We start from the raw sequence: 22,646 nt of genomic DNA on the forward strand, positions 1-22,646 counted from the left end.
CAGACTTTGCATAAACTAAACTCCTGGACTCAGTAGGTGCAAATAAGAGTTTAATAGTCAAGGGGACTTGGAACATGTCCTACCACACAGTGTGGCTTCATCTCTAGCTTATTTATCTTGAGTTGCTGTGGCCAAGCTCTATAAGGAAGCAACGTAAATTTAAATTCAGCACTACTTAAATTCATTTAAGTCAGTATTAAGTTAGTGTTGGACCTACTTTGGGCTCCATATCCTGGGCAACTGTTCACAGACAGCATCCCAAATCTGCTTTATGGTGCTTATATCTGGTTATTTTCTACTGGGGATATAGCCAATTCAGCACAAGATAGCCTGTTGGGAAAGCCCCATGTGTTCAGCTCCATGCTAAATGGTATGCAGCAGGCCAGCATTTCTTTTGTGACTCTTACAGTCAGAGGATGTTTTTACTTCCCTCTCTCTCCTTCTAGCCTTCAAGGATGCTTTTGGGGAAAGAGAGAACTGGGTTTTTTGTTTAATCCACCTCTTCCTATTTCCATTTTTTCTCTCCTGGAAAGACATGCTTCCAATGGCAGCTTAAGGCAAGCTATCAGATTACTCAACTTAAGACGTGAAAGATCTAAAATATGGGTGAAATTCTCAAATCACAAAAATGCAGAATGCCCTTAGCTCCAAATCTAAAAACTAGGACTTTGATTTTCCTTGAAATTTGACACACACAAAATCTAAAAGGATTCTGTCTAAGAAAGTAAAAAAATAAAAATAGCTTTTAGGGAAACAAAGCATTTCTGGTAGAGTTGACTGCAGTCGCTTTCATGGCCAGACATGACTCTGATGCCATATTTCACTTATATTCTCCTAAATGCTGGTTAAACTGATGCAAATAAGTAGTTATAGGTATGTATCTCACATTTGTATACATAAATAATATACAGTTCAGAGGTTTCCAGACTGGACATTCTAATGCCTATGAGTTTCTTCTGAATCTTGTTCTTCTTTCTGCTTTTCATTTTGGCCTTGTAACAGTTCTTATCCCACAAGAGTTCTGTGTGTACAATATCACAGCTGAACATGGTTTGCTACATACAGCATAATATTTTAGAGGTAGTATAGTAGTACTATAAGAACACTATATTTCCCACACCGTGGCGAATGCACTACCATCTGCCTCCTTTTCTAGTTATAGAAAGCTGTGCAGTTACTGCAGATACCTGAAGCAATGATTCTTGAATTTTTGATGAGTTATACTCTTTCTATTCTGCAGCTGGACAAAGACTTAGAAGAGGTCACAATGCAGCTTCAGGACACCCCTGAGAAAGCAACGTACATTAAGCAGAACCACTACCAGGATCTTAATGACATTCTCACTATACGGAACTTTACAGAAAGCAAAGGTAAGAATTAGTAAAGTCTATAGAAGCTTTACCCACCAAGATTTTGACTACCAGTCAACTACCAGTTGATTACAAAGCATTCAGACCTTGCTAAGACAGATTTTTAATATTTTGGTTGCATTACGGGAAGCATCCATAGTCACATAATAAACTATATGTTACCTACTGAATAGTTATTTCTCTTTGTGTGTCTTCTTCTATTGTGTGTCCTATGCATGTAATACACATGATAAAACAGAAAACATTTTAAAACTCATTTATGTTCAGAATTCAAGGTCTTTTTGTGCTGCATGGAGGGGAGAAAGTCTTAGAATGTTTCAGATATGAGAGTTAATTGAGCCAGCTTTCAACTGCAGGAAGCCCGGTTTTAATATATGCTTGTCTTAGTAGGATGTTCAAATCCTGCTTTTGGACACAGCTATCTAGCATAAAAGAGAGAAGCACGTAAATATTTCCATGATAATTTGGACTCTAAATGTAGAACTGAAGGCACTCATAATTCTTCCCTAGGAACTGATTAAAAAGGATTTCTTGATTACTGTAATATTCTTAAGTTGTTTCTAACATGTCTTTGCATCTCTCCCCCAAGAAATATAAGTGGAAGAATTGCTTCCATTAAAGCTATTTCACTTTTGGAAAGCAGTAAAATCTGGTACATAATGCAATAAAGTGGAAGTCAGGACACCCAGCTTCCGTTTCTGACTCCAGTATTGATCGACTTTGTGACTTTTGGCAAATCACTCTATACAGCTGAATATTATTATAGTATGTGAAAAAGTAATTGCCTTGTGTTGGAAAGTCGCAGACCTACCTGTTTGTTGCAGTGCTAGGCTCAGGTTTCCTATTGCTGTAGCAGTGTAAGCTTAGTTAAGTGGAACAGAGGCCACTCCTGTAAAAATATTTGTTGAAGAATGATTTTAGAACAACAGCAACAGTTCATATATGCTTTTGAAGTATACTGAAGTTTTGGTTGGGTAAGATTGCTTTTTCATATAGTTTTATATTTTAGCCTGGATAGACACTTGGTTGTGTAACTTGCGGCAAAAAAATGGAACAGCTCTATAGAGTTCCCAGGGTCCTTTTTTTAAATTAAAAAAAACAGAAGGGGGAGAAGGAGGAAAAGAAAAACGTAAATAGCTACTGGAGGCGTGTGATTATTGGGCTGCGATCAGCAACAAGAACTAACATCAGTGAGTGGGATGAAACAGTTTTACCAAGTGTTTGAAAGGAACATATAGCATGTTTCACTCATATCAGATGCTCCAGGAAAAATGATAAATCATGAATAATATTTCAAGCAGAAAATTGCATTGTGCCAAGTGGCTGTCTGAATTTGGATATGAAAAATAAGAATGATTCTCAAGAGGTGTGTTAGGTATAAATTTAGGACTGGATGCTTCCCACAGCAGGTTGCACTCCATTAGCAGTAGGATGCTGGCAAAGAAATCAAGGAGAAAAATATAACCTTTCTGCACTTACTTGTGGCTATATCCACAACAGACATTGATGCCTAACTGCTGCTTTAAGCACCAGCATCTAAGATTCTTTACATTCCTAAGTTTCCCCCAACACAGTTCCCTAACTTCTGCATTTCTGCTACTTGGTACATATTTAAAAACACTTGAACCTTGATGTACTAAGCAGCCTGGAACTATGTACTATTGAGATTTACAAGGTAGATATTCTTCTACATACTGCAGTTCCTGGGCGCAATTTTCCAGATGGGCCTACCAGATCAGGCCCTGCACAAGAGAGAGTGGAAGAAAAAGAATAATGGTTCCCATAGCTATCTTTAGGTTAGAATATAGGTTAGAGTATTCATCTAGAAATGAGGAAGACCTGGATCCCAGTTTGCAGCAGGTATTTGAAGCTTTGCCCCACACTTTGAAGACAAGTGCCCCAAGCAAGAGATTAGAGAGTATCCTGATCCTGACCCAAGTCATATCAGATTATAATCTCTGATAATCATCTCTGACAATCTGATATCCAGGCTCTGACCCACCATATTAACCAACCCTTGCTAGCCTTACTGTCCCTCCATTTCCATTTCTTCCTTTTGCTTTCTCTCTTTTCCTGTTTCCCTCTACCTTTGCTATGTATGCTAACCTTTGCTATGTATGCTATGTTTGCTAACCTCCTCTGTATTTCTCTCATGGCATCAAATCCCAATTGTCAAACCATATGTTTAATTAAAATTTGCCATTCCAATCAAAATAATAAGGCTTTGGAGAATTCACACTGCTGAGTCACTGCTGCTTCTCTGCAAATGCACATAGACATAACTTAAGTTGTGTTTAAAAAAAATTCTGGTAGATCAGTTGCCACAGATCTTGTGGACTTGGCTGAATTCTATATCAATCTCCTTTATAAAACATCGTGCGTCTGAAAGAGTTCGCACAGAGAAAGTAGCGTGGTGTATCCCTATTGCTATTGCTTATATAAATTCAGAGCACTGCATTTCAGGGAAGCTACTGGCCTGACAGACCCCGTGCCATGCGGGAACCCCCGGAAGAAGCGGCGAGTGATTGTTGTGGGCGACTGCCTGCTGCAGGGGACAGAGGCACCTATCTGCCGACCTGACCTCTTGTCCAGAGAGGTTTGCTGCCTGCCAGGGGCTTGAATAGGAGATGTCATGGAAAGACTGCCAAGGCTTGTCCATGCATCGGACTACTACCCTCTGCTGATCTTCCATGTGGGCGCTAACGACACGAAAGGCAAACTGGAAACCATCAAACGGGACTCCAGAGCTCTGGGAATGGTGGTGAAGGGTCTGGGAGCCCAGGTCGTTTTCTCCTCAATCTTGCCTGTGAGGGGAAAGGATGGGAGGAGGAGTAGACAGATGTTCCAAGTTAACAGCTGGCTGCGCCACTGGTGTTGGCAACAGGGCTTTGGTTTCTATGACCATGGGACTCTGTCTGAAGATCAACAGCTGATGGGGAGCGATGGGATCCAGCTTACCAAGCGGGGCACGCGCGTCTTTGCCAACAGATTGGCCAGCCTGGTACGGAGGGCTTTAAACTAGGCAAGATGGGGGAAGGGGAGTGGTATAGTGGCAGGGGAGTCAGTAGAACACCACTCAAGTCAGGATGCCTCCAGCGAGTGCATACAACCAGGGGAGACAGCATGGAACATGGCTATGGAGGCTCCTCTTGCACCTCTCCTGGGAAGCCCGCGTGCTCGACTGGCTCTCTGAAATGCCTGTACACCAATGCACGCAGCATGGGGAACAAGCAGGAAGAGTTAGAGCTCTGTGTGCGGTCGCAGGGCCATGATCTCGTTGCAGTTACAGAGACATGGTGGGACAGCTCATATGAGTGGAATGCTGTCCTGGATGGCTATGTGCTTTTTCGGAAAGACAGGCCAGGAAGGTGAGGTGGTGGAGTTGCTCTTTATGTGAGGGAGCAACTAGAATGTGTGGAGCTGTGCCTCGGGGTGGATGAAGAGCGAGTTGAGAGCTTGTGGGTAAGGCGTAAAGGGCAGGCTAACATGGGCGACACGGTTGTGGGGGGTTTACTACAGGCCACCTGATCAGGAAGAAGTAGTCGATGAGGCCTTCTACAGACAGCTGGAAGCAGCCTCACGATCACAGGCCCTGGTTCTCATGGGAGACTTCAACCCCCCTGGCATCGGCTGGGAAGACAGCACAGCTAGGCACAAAGAGTCAAAGAGGTTCCTGCAGAGCATTGAGGATAATTTCTTGACCCAGGTGGTGGAGACGCCAGCAAGGAGAGATGCAATGCTAGACTTTGTACAAACAAACAAAGAAGGTCTAGTTGGAGATGTGAAGGTTGGGGGCAGCCTTGGCTGCAGTGACCGTGAGATGGTGGAGTTCAGGATCCCGCGAGGAGGAAGCAGGGCAATGAGTAGGATTGCAACGCTGGACTTCAGGAGAGCTAACTTTGGCCTCTTCAGGGATCTACTTAGGGGAATGTCCTGGGGTAGGGCCCTAGAAGGAAGAGGGGGTCCAAGAAAGCTGGTTAATATTCAAGCATCGCCTCCTCCAGGCTCAAGATGGGTGCGTCCCTCTGAGTAAGAAGTCGAGCAAAGCGGGCAGGAGGAGAGCTGCATGGCTGAGCAAGGGACTCCTGGCAAAACTCCAACAGAAGAAGGACATCTACAGAATGTGGCAAAGGGGAGGAATATAGCAATGTTGTCAGAGTGTGCAGGGAAGCGACAAGGAAGGCTAAGGCCCATTTGGAATTAAATCTGGCAAGGGATGTCAAGGGCAACAAGAAGGGCTTCTTCAAATACATCAGTAGCAAAAGGAAGACTAGGGAAAATGTGGGCCGGCTGCTGAATGGGGCGGGTGCCCTGGTGACAAAGGATAGAGAGAAGGCAGAGTTATTGAATGCTGCCTTTGCTTCAATCTTCACTGCTAAAGGCCAGCCCTCAGGAATCCCAGACCCTGGGGACAAGAGAGGAAGTCTGGAGAAAGAAAGACTCTCCTTTGGTCGAGGAGGATCAGGTTAGAGATCTTTTGTCCAAACCTGACATCCACAAATCCATGGGCCCCAATGGGATGCATCCATGAGTGCTGAGGGAGCTGGCGGATGTTATCGCTAGGCCACTCTCCATCCTCTTGGGAAGGTCCTGGAGAACAGGAGAGGTGCCTGAGGCCTGGAAGAAAGCCAATGTCACCCCAGTCTTCCAAAAGGGCAAGAAGGAGGAGCCAGGAAACTACAGGCCTGTCAGCCTCCCCTCCATCCCGGGAAAGGTGATGGAACAGCTCCTCCTGGAGGTCCTCACTAAGCACGTGGAGGACAAGAAGGTGATCAGGAGTAGTCAGCATGGATTCACCAAAGGGAAATCGTGCTTGACCAATCTGATAGCCTTCTATGACGGAATGCCTGGCTGGGTAGATGAGGGCAGAGCAGTGGATGTTGTCTACCTGGACTTCCGCAAGGCTTTGGACACTGTCTCCCATCACATCCTCCTAGGGAAGCTCAGGAAGTGTGGGCTAGACAAGGGGACAGTGAGGTGGCTTGAGAACTGGCTGGATGGCCGAGCTCAGAGGGTTGTGGTGAATGGCGCAGAGTCAAGTTGGAGGCCTGTGGCTAGTGGTGTCCCCCAGGGGTCAGTCCTGGGTCCAGTCTTGTTCAATCTATTCATCAGTGACCTGGAAGAAGGGACAGAGCGCACTCTCAGCAAGTGAGCTGATGATGCTAAACTGGGGGGAGTGGCTGACACACCAGAAGACTGTGCTGCCATTCCGAGGGACCTGGGCAGGCTGGAGAGGTGGGCGGAGAGGAACCTCCTGAAGTTCAACAAAGGCAAGTGCAAGGTCCTGCACCTAGGGAGGAATAACCCCATGCAGCAGTACAGGCTGGGGGCTGACCTGCTGGAAAGCAGCCCTACGGAGAAGGACCTGGGAGTGCTGGGGGACAACAAGTTAAGCATGAGCCAGCAGTGTGCCCTTGTGGCCAAGAAGGCCAATGGTAGGCTGGGGTGCATGAGGCAGAGTGTTGCCAGCAGGTGGAGGGAGGTGATCCTCGCCCTCTCCTCAGCCCTGGGGAGGCCTCACCTGGAGTACTGTGTCCAATTCTGGGCTCCCCAGTACAAGAGAGGCATGGCACTACTGGAGAGAGTCCAACGGGGGGCTGCAAAGACAATGAGGGGACGGGAGCATCTCTCCTCTGAAGAAAGGCTGCGAGAACGGGGCCTGTTCAGCCTGGAGAAGAGAAGACTGAGAAGGGGGTCTGATCACGGTGTACAAGTGCGTGAAGGGAGGGTGTCAAGAGGCTGAGGCCAGTCTCTTCTCCGTGGTGCCCAGTGACAGGACCAGAGGCAACGGGCAGAAACTGAAGCACAGGAAGTTCCATCTGAACCTGAGGGAAAAACTTCTTTGCTGTGAGGGTGACAGGGCACTGGCACAGGTTGCCCAGAGAGGTTGTGGAGTGTGCAATGTGGTCTAGCTGACCCTGCTTGAGCAGGGGGGTTGGACTAGATAATCTCCAGAGGTCTCTTCCAACCTCAACCATTCTGTGATTTCAGAGGAGTGATAATAACACAAGATTTATGCAATGAATCTCAAACAATTTCTAATGAAACTTTAATGTCATAGCAGTATATTTCTGATGTTTAAAAATTACACAGAGTCAAAATGCCTAATCCATCGCTGAGTGCCAAAATGGGTTATTTGACTTTTTTCCCTCCTACCTCCCCATTACCTGAAATATGGATTTAGGAGCCGAACTTTAAATTATATTATCCAGAATGGGTAGACACAGCTGTGCAGTGGCTGATCTCAGGCAAAGCTCTATAACTTTAGGGGTTCTGGATAGTTATTAATAATAATGCTTCTGATGCACCCAATTCTTTACTTGTTTGGGGACATACATCTATATACAGCACACATTTTAATTCAGTTTGTCTTATTTAAGGAGACATATTATTCAAAACATTCATCTCTTATTCAGAAACCTGTAACATCCAAGACCTCTACAGCAATCGGCCATGTAAGAAAAGCAATTAGGAAAATATGGTTTGTGCTTTAGGGTTTGGTTGCTTTTGTATGCAGACTCTTTTCTGTGCTGGTTGATAACTTCGCATGGTGAAGCAGTTCTCAAAGTGCTCCATGGATAGTGGTTCTGGGACCACAAATGGCTTCCCTGACTGAATATAAAATGTGTGTACAGGGCATCCCCTTAACTTTGTTTGTTACATTCCTTTGATCATTGTGAATCACTGTTTCTGCTAGCCTCCTCAGCTTTGTGCGCAACACAATAGCAGCTTTTCTCCTGGCTTGCTGTTTACCAGACCTAGTCACCTCCCTCCAGTAGCAGAGCTGCATTACAGCCTCGCTTAAGGCAGGAATGTGACTGTAGATGACAGCAGCATTTGGCTTGGACAGTTCTTGTAACTGGCAGTGGTATTCAGCAGACAGCCAAGCTTGATGCTTGGACGCAAGGCTGAGTTTTCCAGGCAGTCATTTGGGAAAAGGAGGACAAATTCTTCTATGATGTTATGTAAAGAATAGGATTGTGCCACACAGTTCCAGGGAAGAAATACACTGGCTTAGGCATAAACCAGAACTTCTGGAAGTGACTCCCTGCACCAGTGTAGACAGTGTGCCAGAAACAACAAAGACATGGTGAAGTAGTTCTTTCTACAGTGCAAGTTACTGCAGAGATAAAAGTTATTGAGGATTTTACAGCAGCTCCCTAAAACTGCCATAACCTAGAATACTCTTGGGAATATTTGGATTTATACTTGGAGCTACGTAAGTGCCAGAGCAGCCTAGACTCCCGTCACGATGGCTTTTTCCTCCAGAAGCTGCAGCAAAGGGTATCAGCCACTATCTTACTTGCCAATGAGCCTAAACATACAGTAACAAAGATCTCCACCATGCAGTTTTAAACGTAGTTTTTCAGAACTTTTATAGGCATTGTCAGTAAACTAATGAAAGGAATTGCTGTGAAAGGTTTCCCTTTAGCTTTTACTACCCCCTTTTCTTTGGTCCCTGAAATATTCTTCATATTTTCCTGTTAAAGGGAAAAATATAGTTCTGTGATTGGTATAAGTAAGTGAAAAATACATGTGTATCAGGATTGAAATTGGTTCTGTAGGAAAAACACAGAGGAAGGATACTATGTATTTGTTGGGTTGGCTAGTTTTGTTACTTGTGGAATCTTACACTCTGATTGGTGCACTTCTATTTGATATTTTATTAAATGAAACTATTTCTACATGAAGGATTCATAGATCGTAGTTCAGAACAAATCTTGCAATAGAATCTCTATTTATTTCTACCTTTGCCAGTACAATTCATAGTAGTGCATTAGAAAAAATAACAAATGACAGCCACACTATGGAAAGTACAATAAGATGAGAGATACAACCTTGTAATAGTCCCCACTTATGAACACTTCATTTCTGCTAGTCACACTAGCAAGATTTCTCTCTGCAGGCACGCCAGGTTGCTCAGAAATGCTTTTCTGTTTTGAGCCAAGAAACAATCTTTACTCATTGCTTTAAAAGGAATCAGAGCATTCATTTGCATGTCAGATATGCCTACATAGTGTCAGTTGTTACCTCACTGCAGTGTTTTCTAGTGTTAGTTTTTCCCCATGTAAAAACAGCTTAAAGAAAAACAAACTTCAAAGGCATGTTGCTTGTAAATGCAAAGCAAAATGGAGAAGTTCATCTGTGATAGTCTTTAAAGAAATTATATTTTAAAGAAGATATGTAGTTTATTATATTTTTATATACATGTATATTAATTTCTATGAAGTATGGCAAATATATTCCAGTCCTGAAATTGGAGCTCATTTCTGTTTGAATAGGGAGAACCTTCGTGTTATCTCAGGACCAAACTGCCAGAGGTTCAGCTTTTGCTTTTCATTGTACAGATATACATGTGGAGTAAAAGAAGTTTCTTCTGGTTTACAGTTATCTAAGTTAGAAGACAATATTTATAGCTTTTATGTTTAAACAAATCTTCATTTCAAAACATAGCTATCAGAAGTCATGACTTAGGCTGCCAAGTGCTGTGACCTTAGTTTAGGAGAATTTCTTCTAATCTACTCAGGAGAGGATATGATCATTTTATTTTTTCTTTTCATTTCAAGAGAGAGAGCTTCTTTTTGAAGCTACCCAAAACTGCATGCTGCCAGCAAGGTATCAGGTTTGAGACTATCCTGAAACTATTCACAAAAAAAGTGATTGTGACCAGTCTGGTTTCACAGTCCAAGCAACAGCAGTGTGAAAAACTACAGCAGTTTTTTAAAATCTACCTTCAGCTTTAAAGTTTTCAGTGTTCTTTAGTAAATCAGTAATATTATCTCTGCCAGTTTTTATAAGTTATTATTACACCACAATTATTTCCCAGTGGAGCATAAAATATGTTTCCTAGCAAACTGAAAATAGAGGAACTGAAAGATGTGGGGTGAACAGCAATTCTGATATCAGGCTGAAAACCATCAGAGGTTGATGTCATTAAAGCATAGTGATGAAGAGGTTCAAAAAAGCTGCATTGTACAGATGTCAACAAAACGAACTGCTAGGTAAAGAAACACAGTTTCCAAAAACTTGGGGGGAATTGCTGTAAATGTTAAGACAAAGAGCTCATATACTTCAGCAGCAGTCACATGGAGTTTTCTGCCTGCAGCTGAACAGTATTTGTTAGTATACATGAAGTGTGAAAGCCAATCCAGATAATTTTCACAGAACCAGGTTGTGGAATGATTGTATGTATGGCAAGACTGAAGGGAGAGTCACCTCTGGCAGAGAGAAAGACAAGCAGCTGGGAGCAGGCACCTCTTCACTGAGCTTCTCTGCAGCCAGAACAGGCCGTATTCTTGCAGCTTAGAGCTCTGTCATTCAAAGTCATTTCTCTGCTGCAGCTAAGCAAGGGTCCTGTGCTAAAGCCTTCTGCCTTTCACTGACAACTGGGTAGCAAGTTTTGTTTTCTAATGAACCAATCAGTGACTGCCATGTGAGGCACCTGAGATTTGTTTGTCTTTTCTTCCTATGGTTTTGTGACTGGAAAGTGCTCAGGTACCAGAGCATTCAGACTTCTGAGTTCTTGTTTGAAGTCTAAGAAGGTGAAAATCACTTAGAAACTATGTAATGTAAATGTCATTCTGAAGGTTAGATCATTCCAATGCAATTTATTCAGTATCACCTGCAGTGGCAGACAGCATCCTGAGAATGAAGGGCATTTTTAAAGTAGCATACTTAATGGTCAGTGAAGGAAAAGGTGGGGAGGAGATGTTCAAGGCAGTACTAAACTTCAGAGGAAACTGGAAACTCAAATGTTTACCATTGCAATTCATTTATTTTCTTTCATTTGTCCACGTAGATAAAATCAGTTTCCTCCATCCTTAAGATTCTTAAGTGCATATGATAATAGATGGTGTTTTCTTTTCTTTAAGCTCCAGCTCCTGGAAGCATATGACTAAGTAAGAATCTTAGTCTTCATTATTTAAATGAAAGATAAATGGAAAAAAAGAAAAAAGATAAGATTCTTATTTCCATATCTGCAGGATAAAAATCTAAGAACTCCTTTCCCCAAAAGATAGAAGCCCCAGACAACAAATAAGAATTACCCAGGCACACAACATATGATTTCTGTTCCACAAGCTACCCTACCTTTTTGACAGGGACCACGTCCTTATCTCTCGCTCTCTCACTGTACAATTGAAAGCACAAGAAACCTCTTTTAGGACATACAACACATGTTAACGTATGTAATCATGGACTTCCAAAATCTAACAGTTGCATACTCCGGTCATCTGCTGAGTAGCTATACCTTCATTGGCCTTGTAAAAGGTTGCTTCTCCTGGCCAGAGGAGTTGGAGCTCTGGGACTGATGAATAATATGACTTTTCTCTCCCTAATTGCAAGGATTAGCCAAACTTTAACTTTATTCCATATCATGAAGTCATCATTTTTTGTTGCCAGCTTAGGTCAGCTAGGCTTTGAACATTGTTTTTAATCACAGAAATAAAAAGAACTCTTTTCTACATGTCTGTTTATAAATACCACAAGCCTTTTATGCAAATGTCAAACTCAACATATACAGAAATGTGATATATAGAAAATAAGAACTGAAGTCCTGTGACAGTAAATGCCACACCAGAAAACATCAGGTTTCCCTGAGATGATGGACTTCATTACCGTTTATCTTAACCACTGTCAGATTTTACTCCTTGCTCTCTTCCCTTCATATCTAAATCATCACTGAATCCTGTCATATCTTCCTTTTGAACACTTCTCCTCTTTCTACAACTGAATGCCTTAGCTCTCTTTTGCTATCATTTTCTTGCCCCAGCAAAAGCAGCTTCATCTGTTCTGGTTGCCTCCTTCCTCATGCAAATCCTTGTCATCCATGCAAAAGAAGTGAAAAATCTTTCCTAGTCTTCTGAGCTGTAGTGATCCCCATGACTACACATTTTCACATCTTCATCTATTCATTTTTTTCCAAGTTGCTTGTTAGATTGGCACAGCAGAAAGTGAATCCTACAAAATAATATTAAGGATGACCTGGGAGGGTAGCTAGGCATATTGGAGTTTGCCCCCATTCCTGTTTCTGCTTCCACCTTATTTCCTCACTTTTTGTTTCTGCTGCCTGTTTTGTCCTATCAATAACCTTAGTGTGTTCATTGATAATGTGGATATTCCTAGCACTGGGACCTGAACTCTACTTGGGGCTTCTAAGTGTTATTAGAACAGAAAAATCAGCTTAAGCCTTCAATTCCTTCTGGATTTTTAGTGCTACTTTCATTTTATCTCAGATTAATTCCTGCTTTTTCATTGCAAGCCCATTTCTGAATTCAAATATTCTAATGACCTTTTCCAATTTTTACCTTTGTATCCTCTTCCATGTTGCCCTAGTGCCTACAGCAATCACTGTTTCTGTGTGTATAGCAAACAAGTGCCTGTGAACGATTTGGAGCTGCTCTGTAATAATTTATGAAAACTGTGTGCTGTCCTCATTACTGAGATGTTTTCTGTGTGACTTTATTTGGCTTAACACAGCAGGAGACTTTGAAAAAGCAGATGGGAACAGAAATGATCCTCAGTAAAGACAGCCTTTTAAAAATGGCATGTTTGCCCATTTTTCTCAGAGACTGAGGCCACAGATTTCAGCATACCTAACCATGGACTCCTAGGGATCTGATGGGAATTAAGTCAATCTATTTGCAGTGAAGAGAGAGTCTTCTATGCTATCAGTGTACAGAAAAGTGAACTGCTGGAGGAAACTTAATGATATCATGATCTGTCCTTCCTATAGACAACCTGTGGACCAGTGCTACTGATATGAATGAAATTCCTTTTCTAAATGATAGCAGAGGGATACTTCTCTAATCATCTTAATTGTTTATGTGATATGAGAGTATAGTTTTTCTAGATAAAGATTTAAATAAGAGGCTTTTTTTCATATGGAAAGGTAACAATTTTTGAGTGCAAGACAATATGGTGGTGCAGTTGCAGTAATTTTTTACACAATCTAAGACTAGGTGAGAGCACAATAGGGCTGTATAGAGGTAAGCAATGAGATTACAAAAAAAAAAAAAGATAGAAGGGGAGAGAGCAAAGGAAGAGAAAAAGAGGTTTTTGTCCCTTTTCTGTTTCTTCATTGTGGTTCCTATGAAAGAGTACATCACAGAAAATGTAAGAGTACCCCAGACTACAGGGAAAACTGATATTGTATTGGAATAGAGTTTGCTTTTGACACTATGAAGATCTGAGAATTTTAAAAGGAAACAATTAAAAATGTATTTTCATTTGGTTATAGTAAAGTAAAATTGAATGTGTTGTCAATCTAGATGGTGAGAAAGCAATTTTGAAAAATCATCTTGATCAAAATCCACCAGCTCAATGGGGCACAACAGACCCTTCCAGAACAAGCAAAGATCCTATAGAAGACATCAACTCTCCAGAACAGTAAGTAGTACACTATTACATACTGGTACAGAGAGAGGCACCCCACCCCTCCCCCCATTTATACATTCTTGTCATTTATATATTCTTGTCAGAAACACCCATAGTGGGGTGGTTAATGTTTCTATAGTTTCTATACCAATATATGTAAAAGAGAGAAGCAGATGCTCACATGTGCAGATACCCATTATGACTATATCAGCTGTCCAAGTCCTTCCACACGCAAGCTCGACGGGTTCATGCTGTGCGCAGTCATCTTTGGGCTCTTCTGATATTAAGCTAGCTGAGAAATAAAAACACTCTTAGGACTTTTCAATGTTACCGGATCAGCTGGAGCTGAGTGGGGCATAGGAAAGCCTGGACCAAGCAGCTTCCCTTAGAAACAATGCTGTGGCTACAAGGGGATGCTGGCAAAAAACACTTGTTAGATTTATGGAGGAGAGTCTTATGGTATCAGCTTTGCTCTCTAGGAACCTATGTAATAACGTCATATATTACCCTCTAACAGCTCAGCAGGGCCTTCTGTGGGCCAGAGCTAAGGGAAGCATGGTGCTTATTTGTCTCTAGAATAAAGTCGTTTTCCTAACATAGTGTCGTTAAACTGGTACCATTTTACCAGTTTTGTGCTGGGCAATTTATAAGCTTATTTAAAAATATAATAAGTCAAATAAGTTATTAGACTGAGTTACATGCTACATCAATGACAGCAAACTTCTTTTCTGATGCCATTTATTGCCTTCTATTGCCTGATGCAGGAAAATGCAGAGTTGTAACTCTGTCCTTGCACTCCTTCACAGCACAAAAAAAAAAAGTCAAAACACAAACACACACAATTGCCAACTCCTGTGCCCCCCACCCCATACACAAAAGCCACCATTAAATAAAATACCTGGTTATCTCATAAAAACAGGATACTCATTGAGAAAGTTCTCCTGACTTGATGAGGTCAGCGGAGTGCTTTATTGCATGATTATTAGAGATCTATCCTTTTCCAGCCCCATTTATAAGAAACAATGTAATGTGAATAGAAGAATGCAGCCTCATCCACACGTGGCCTACTTTCATTAAGAGCCATATTAAAAAAAAAAAAAGACATTGAAATAATCCAGCTCTCCTGATACAGATTAAACACATTCATTTGTGTAAATCAGTGATCTTCCTCTAGGCTGACAGTAACTGATGGGAAGACTGAGATTTCCTAAATGTCTTAAAGAACAGATCAGTGCAGATCTAAGCAGTCGCTGACATTCATGGAAAGCAGTTAATAAAGTCCTGCTAAATCAAAACAGTGACATTCAGCATTTATACAGCTGTGACTGTCCCAGTTCCAAGGGTTAATGTGTTCCTTGATGATGCATTGGCATTTTGCTCTACCAGAGCCTCACAACTTGGGTACAGTGGACCCAAGGAATGAAGCTTCATATAGAAGATGAGGTCCCAGAAAGGAGACCATAGGAGCCTTCAGGACTAGGATTTTATGATTCTTTCTCTTTACAACAGTTGGTCCCTTTCCAAACTTAATATTTTCAAAGAATATTCCTATTCATGCATACTCTTTTTTTTTCAACTCATATGGCAGCACTTCTGACCTTCCATCATTATTAAATCTATCATTTTTGTCAAAAAAGAATTAAAGCCAGATTGCAGTTTGTGTCTTCTCTATCTCATTTCACTGTGTACACAGAACACCTGAGGGAGAGATAGTTACATAGTTTGCAGCTTTAGTTGATCCTATTCATATTCAAGAACAAAAGTCATAAGGATGTTCATCTGAAAAATATTTCCATTTTGCCACAAACCTACTGTAAAAGGTTAGTGCACTAAGATAGTAATTTGTCTGCAGAAGTGCTAGAGCAAGAAGAATTACCCCAGCTTTCTCTTACTGTCCACACTAACAACTTTAAAGATCTGGTATGTCCCAGTTTCAGTGTTCTTGTAGAGCACAGAAAAGAGTTTGATTGGTATTTTTTTCATTCCTTCTCACCATTACATCTACAATTGATGAAGCACAAGTGTGATTCCATATCCAACAGCTGTATCCGAACTGAAGGCACAGCTTCAGACTCATGAGTGCAGGAAGTTGTTCCACGTTTGTTTTTGGGATGCTATTTATATAATCTAGTCAGAATATGAAAAAAAAAGTTTTATTTTTCTAGAAGAACATGGCTGATATTTAGAACCATTAACCTAAGAAAAATACAGTCTGTATAACTGCAGTGTAGCTTTAGATCATTCATGTAGATGATTAACAAATCCCTTTGCCTCTTATTCCATTTCCAGTTGGGTAGGATCTGATAGGCTGTCCACAGTGCTGTGTAAAATTTACCATACCCAAACTATCAGAGATGAGCAGCAACAAATAAGTGCTGTCCACTTCTATCCTGTTCACACTGGCTACATACTATAAAACAATACCACCTACAGTAAACCAAACAGTGCTAGGGCACAGGCTCAAGCACAGCACTATGATTTTCCATGCTGCTTACTAGCATACTCCCTAACACAATTTTATTAACTAGTGTTCTCACAAATAATGCTCAGGCACAGTTTGGCATGTGTAAACCCTGTTGGAGGAGAGTTTATCGTCAAGTTTATCGAGGAGAGTTTATGTGCCAAGCCATCTCATACGCAGAGAGTAGCTTGAACCAGTTTAGTTACATATAATATTTTGTTTCCCAGGCCAGAGCAGGATATGGAAAGTCAATTTTTTCATTTCCTTAGGTGTATGATCTGATGGGGCAGAGGAGTATACTTTGTCCAGACATATTACTTCAGTAGAAGTTTTATTACTGCAGTATGCTGAAATATTAATCATGATACTATTTGTATTCTAGCCTGATAATGTCCTGTTTACTTATCCAAAGAGCATATCAGTCCAGTTATCTGCACTGTGGCCACACAAGCACGTTCAGTGGGATACCTAGTATAACCTCTAAAAACATTTTCATTTTTGTAGCTTCATTCCTGCATGTTGTCCCATCTCACGAGAGTGATCTACAGGGTGAATTAGTTTTTGTCATTGTTAAAATGTATATTGTTCTCATTTTAACAACAAGAATATGTAACAGCCTTCCAGATCTCTGAGTAAAAATGATGATAGATACATCAGGACTCCACTAAAACCTGACTTTTTGGAAGACAATTTCCTATATGTGGTTATTTTTGTTAATTTCAAAGCAGCTAATCATTGTGTAACCTGTAATGAAAACTACCTTGATATTTTTTGAGCTAAAGCTCTGTTATTAGCAGAATTTAAAAGACAATCAAATACCCTGTTGGAGTCAGTTATCTCAATTTTATCAAACAAATATTTTTATGAAAAGGTTGTTTATGACTGAATTATTGCATTACAACCATGTACCTTGGCATGAATATGCCTCCTTTATTCCATTTCTTAACTAACTGCAGTTCATATTAATCTGTCTGTGATACTACTCAAAACTGTTATTAAAATAAGAGAACTTTGGAAAGATTAGTTTGCTTACTAGCACAACATCTTGCTTTAATATAGTCTTTTAGAACTTCTCCAGCTTTCCCACATTTGTTAAAAATCAATTTTAATGGTTTAAAGACTTGAATGAAGTGCTCTCTGAATACTTGGACATAGTTTACACATTCCCACAGATCTTAAGAAAGACTTTCGTTTCTAGCAGCAGTTGTTTGTTTTCCTACTTACCAAACGCATCTCATCAATGTGTCAGAAACCTACCCTGGTTTTGTGACACAGAACCAAAATATTTATCAAATGCTTTACCCCACCTTGTAGCATCATGCAAAGCGTTCCCATGTGCATGTACATTGGAAGTCAAGCTTTTATTGTGATTTTATTTATTCCTGATAAATGACAAGTCTATACAGAGCTGAGGATATATGCCTTATTCTAATAGTGCCCTAATGAGTCACTGCTCTGTGTGTGTGCCACCACTTTTCCTTTCAATCTCCTGCAGCAGTTTTAGCAAGCCATTACTGCTAACCATTCCCACACCAACATACCTGACCATGTGTTTTGATATATCTTCATTGTATGGCTGACTTAAAATAATCTGCATGCTATCATCTTGAAAAGCATTGACAAAAATTGTGGGCAGGAGTGAGGGAAGAGGGAAAGCACTGATACTGGAACAAAAAAGTCCCACACAGAGTGAGGCAATGTAGAAGATTTACTTTCACTTAAGGAGACAATAACAGTCTTGTTTGCATTCGGTTGAGTCTTTTTGTTTTGATTTGTTTTTTCCCCCTAAGAGTTTTGCCTAAAGTCTTAAATGCGTTCTAGTCTCCAGGCTACACTCCTCCATCTCAATTCCAGGAACAAGGTTTTCAAGTGAAAGTGAACATTAAATGTAGTTAAAGCAAAGTTTTCTACCTGCTGCAGCCATCATTGGCATAGTCAATTAAACATGCTTTGTTCATGGCATGGCTAGCCTTTAAATGGGTGAAAAAATCCCATTCACTCCATTATGCAACTAGATTATCTTGGAATAGCTTCAAATAGCTCTTTAATGAAAAGTCCGTAACAGTTCCACTGGTGGGAAAATAAGTATGGGCAATTTTGTGTTTGACCTGGAATGAGAGACAGAACTACAATCTATCTGCAGCAGTAAGCTAATAAGAATTCAGCACATGAAACAGTGAGCCATGCCACCTCTGCACTCCTTGGGAACAAGGCATGATTTTAAAAATACCACCAAAAAGAATAGGACACATTGGTAAAATAACGAGTGGATTTTATTTAACCTCAGGGATGCACTGTCAGCAGTACAATGATAAATAGAAGTGGCTTATATGGCACCAAACTTTTAAATGGAGTTTGTGGGGAAAAAAAAATAAGGAAGAGGTTCCTGGCTCAGCAGACTACAATGATTTCCACCTCATCTCTGTATTTAACAAGCCTTGTTGTAGTAGTGAAGAAAGTAAAGAAAAGTAGCATTAAATTTGCTTTATGCTTGAATTTGATAGTTGTGTTATTTGGTCTCTGAGCAGTGCAATGGATGCCTTGGTAGTTGCCTTCACTTCATAACACAAAGTAAAAAAAAAAAAAGAAATGTCATTTGAATCAGAAAGGCTGTCAAAAGACACACTTTCAAACATACACTTCTTATAAGGGCCTATCTACACACAGTGATTATGGCAGTTTACAGAGAAATATAAATTTGAAACACTATTGTACTGATGTAATGCCTTGTGTGGGCATTTTTCTTCTGATATTAAAACACTGGTCTTTAGTTCAGCTCTGTCACTTTGACATCTGTCTTCTGTTTAAAAAGTTCCTCCTTGTTTCAAGAGTGAATGTCTCCAAATAGAAAGGCAATCCTGGTATGATAACAGCTTAATCACATCTCTTGCACTGATGAACCTTAATTGGATTTTGATTTTGTTGCAAAAGTATATCCACAGTGCAGGAGTGGCAACGGCCTTGTCTCAAGGGGCTGTTCTCTCCCGGGAGAAGGGGTTAGTTGGGCTCCATCACCTTTAAAAAAAAATACAACAACAACAAAAAAAACTCTCTCAGTTATGCTGATGTCAATCTTCTAGGAAAATTGGATACAACAAAATAACAAAAAAAAACTCTCTCAGTTATGCTGATGTCAATCTTCTAGGAAAATTGGATACAACAAAACAAAAAAAAAAACTCTCTCAGTTATGCTGATGTCAATCTTCTAGGAAAATTGGATATAGAATGTTGCTTTCCTAAACACTGAATTTTGGTATAAAAATGAGGTTATACTCCTTTCAGAATGCTGATTAGGCAGTCCCACAGCATGGACTGCAGGGACCTGAGAGCAGTCAGCACCTAATAAGCACTGACCTAAACTGTAAAGCTGAACTATTTTGAAAAAAAGCTGATTTCCTTCCCTCCATGCATGTGTATTTGTCTTAGCTAGAGTTACCAAAAAAAAGCCACCTTTAACATTCTTGCTCTAAAAGTGATGCATGGCTTAAAACTCAGTCTGTGCCCTCATGCCTCTCTATGCACTTAGCAACAGTTTTTCACATGATAGATCACTTTGCAATGAGGTTTTTAAGCTATATGCCCTCATTGTAAACTTAAGAGTCTCCCTTTTTCCAGTATCAACAGCCTAACATTTAATCTGAAAGTGCCTGGAAATTTCAGAAGGCTGTGGAAAGCTGAGAATGCACCATTAGATTCTCTTTTCTTGTCAGCCTGTCAAAAGAAAAAAAAAAAACCCAAAGGGAAATAACACAGTAGTGGCAAGCTCAACAGCAGCAAGCGTAGTGCACTTGGCATTAACCCTCTCCATTGCAGCAGCAGGCACAGAAAATATTCTTGCAGCAACCTGCAGACATATCAAACATTTAATATATTTTAAATGTTTCTCTTTCTTTGTCTCTCTCACAGCATACAGCGTCGGCTGTCTTTGCAGCTGCCCATTCTTCATCATGCCTATTTGCCATCCATAGGAGGAGTTGATGCTAGCTGTGCCAGTCCATGCGTAAGCCCCAGTGCCAGTCCTCGACAGAGACATGTGCCACCATCCTTTCGAGTAATGGTTTCTGGGCTGTAGGAAAGGGAGATCAGTGCTTCCTGAACTGCTTTTAAGTACTCAATGACTCAACTAAATATCTGACATAGAACTACTACAAACATATAACACTGGCTCTTACCACCGAGGAACTACTGCTGAGGCTATCATCACAGGAGTACCAATGTTACTCATGTGGAAAGGCAGAGGAGAGAGATACACAAGAATTTTGATCTGTAGCCTTATTCATGAAGTTATTTCTTCACATAGAAGTCACTGAAAATATTTCTTCCCAAATTTCTACCAGCAACAAGGAGGCTGGGAAATGTGGATCTTGCAAAAAAGACACTAGGAAAAAACACTCATATGTCTCTGAGCTTTATGTGGCTGCTGAGAACATGCAATTCAATACTGTATCCATATAAGGAAAATACAGTGATTGAGCTATAACATATTTATTGAAATAGATACACTTCATCTTTACAAGAGTTGTGTTAAATTGCTGGAAACATTCTGCACTGGTTAGTCTTGCTTCTTTCATTTCAGGGATGATATTCAGTAAAAAAAGAAGGATTCTTAGAAATGGGTGTCATTGAGACTCTGCATTGCTGTGAGCAGGCTCACCTCTAACTGGCAACTACACATGAAATCGAAGCATGAAGCTGAAGGTATAGTTCAGCCAAGGCTGAAGCTATAGTTCTGAGTTGTTACCAGCTAAACAGCTGATGGTTGTAATTGGAGCACTTTACCATTGTCCAGGAATCATCAGAGTGACTGCCAGATTCCAATGCTGACCATCTGCAGCTTCATTTTAACAAAGTTTCTGCATCTATTTCAGAATAAACACTACCAACCATAATATACCAAGCTGGCTGGTAAACCCTATGGCTGATAACTCAAGAAGCTGAGGACAGATGAGTAGTAAAGTCTTAATGTCACAGGATGGATTGTTTTTCACAGTTTGCTTAATTATGTCACACATAATTACAGTAAAATTAATTTAGTGAACTTGGGGGGAGGGGAGGGGTTAAGATACAGCACTTTGCTGCTGCAGACAAAGGCTGAAGAGCACATAGATGTTAATATACACTATATTTGCTTTGTACCTGTGCGTGTGACAGTCCTAGCAAGTAATTGGAGGGATGAATCACATTTACTTATAGACTATTTTATTTGAATACTAAAAAGACTGTGAAAAAATAATAATTATTTTATACTTTAGCTCCATCCCCAGAACTCAAGTAATTAGGAAGAATGACAGTGGCATGGGGTTTCGACCAACTCTGGAGCCAGTTTGTTAGAAACAAGCAAGATACACATACAACAACTTTTTCCATTGGACTGGAAGTGGGCCATCTCACTGCCAGGGTTGTTTGCTAATACTAGGGGAAAAAAAATATGTGAAGCACCCACGAGGCTCTCAATTCTTTTACCAATGCCTGTGCACCTCAGACCGAACCTTTGAAAAGAAGTTGCTACAAAGGTTTACAAATTAGCAATGACTGAAGCACATGAAGAGGTTCATTAGTTGAAGGACTTGCAGCTTTTATAAGCTAGCATAATCTCCAGTAAAAGTAAAACAAACCTCATGGTGGCCAAAACCAACATGAATATATATCTGAATCTTACAATCAGGAGCATCATAGAATATTTCACTTGGCACATACAGTAAGAGAGGTTATGGAAATATCTGTAGCTTTTAGAACAAAAACATGTAAGTATAAACACAAATAAAAGAACTCATTGCTCTATTTAAGCACTAAACACTGACATTGTCACTCAATGTGTGTTGACAGTATTCTCTTGCTTTATTAATATCATCAGGGCCTGTTTTTTTTTAAAAGGAATGTTCATTTTTAAAAAGAGAAAATAACAATATTGTATATAATGTATACACAGACATCTCTGTAGAAATATTATTCCAATTTAGCAGGAAAAAAAATCTCAGAAGTATTGGACCACTGGAGGTGAGTGTGTGTGTGAGTGTGTGTGTGTGTGCGCGTCTGTAACTCTTCGTGAATACTGACTGTGTGACATTTATTAGGTTTAAACCATGCAGTACATTCTTTGTCTTAATGATAACTGTAGTTTCTCCCATAACGTTCTTTTTTACTTTACTGCAGATAACAAGACCAACCAAGTGAATATAGCTATTTAATGTTTCTGTTCTTTTATACTGCAGCAAAAACGTACTGTAAATTTATGAAGAGGCTGTGCCCCAATGGCATTTTCCAATGATGTTAGTGCACAAACGCTTTAAACTAGAATGGAACTGCCAGAATAAAATGTAAATGAAGAATTTCTTGTATAACCTTATACTGCATGATATCAATTTTTAATAAATTGTTGGAAATCTGTTTTTATGAATAAAATATAGAAAACCTAGCTTTTTTTGACTCAGTGTCCTCTT

At 40.4% G+C, this 22,646-nt stretch overlaps 1 protein-coding gene across 4 annotated transcripts in view; it reads left to right on the top strand.

Moving 5' to 3' along the window:
* Positions 1 to 22,629, top strand: part of GABBR2 (gamma-aminobutyric acid type B receptor subunit 2) — a 478,089-nt gene extending 455,460 nt beyond the window's left edge. For 2 of the 4 annotated variants that reach the window (XM_068936292.1, XM_068936293.1), the window contains 3 exons: positions 1,241 to 1,370; positions 13,640 to 13,757; positions 20,113 to 22,629. In XM_068936292.1, coding sequence (XP_068792393.1) covers positions 1,241 to 1,370; positions 13,640 to 13,757; positions 20,113 to 20,278 — 414 coding nt within the window. In that variant the 3' untranslated portion in view covers positions 20,279 to 22,629. The remainder of the gene's footprint in view (positions 1 to 1,240; positions 1,371 to 13,639; positions 13,758 to 20,112) is intronic. The other 2 variants (XM_068936294.1, XM_068936295.1) reach the window with 1 other exon arrangement.
* The last annotated feature ends 17 nt before the right edge of the window (positions 22,630 to 22,646 follow it).

The sequence above is a fragment of the Struthio camelus genome, chromosome 2, assembly GCF_040807025.1.
Source record: "Struthio camelus isolate bStrCam1 chromosome 2, bStrCam1.hap1, whole genome shotgun sequence".
NCBI classification, from domain to species: domain Eukaryota; kingdom Metazoa; phylum Chordata; class Aves; order Struthioniformes; family Struthionidae; genus Struthio; species Struthio camelus.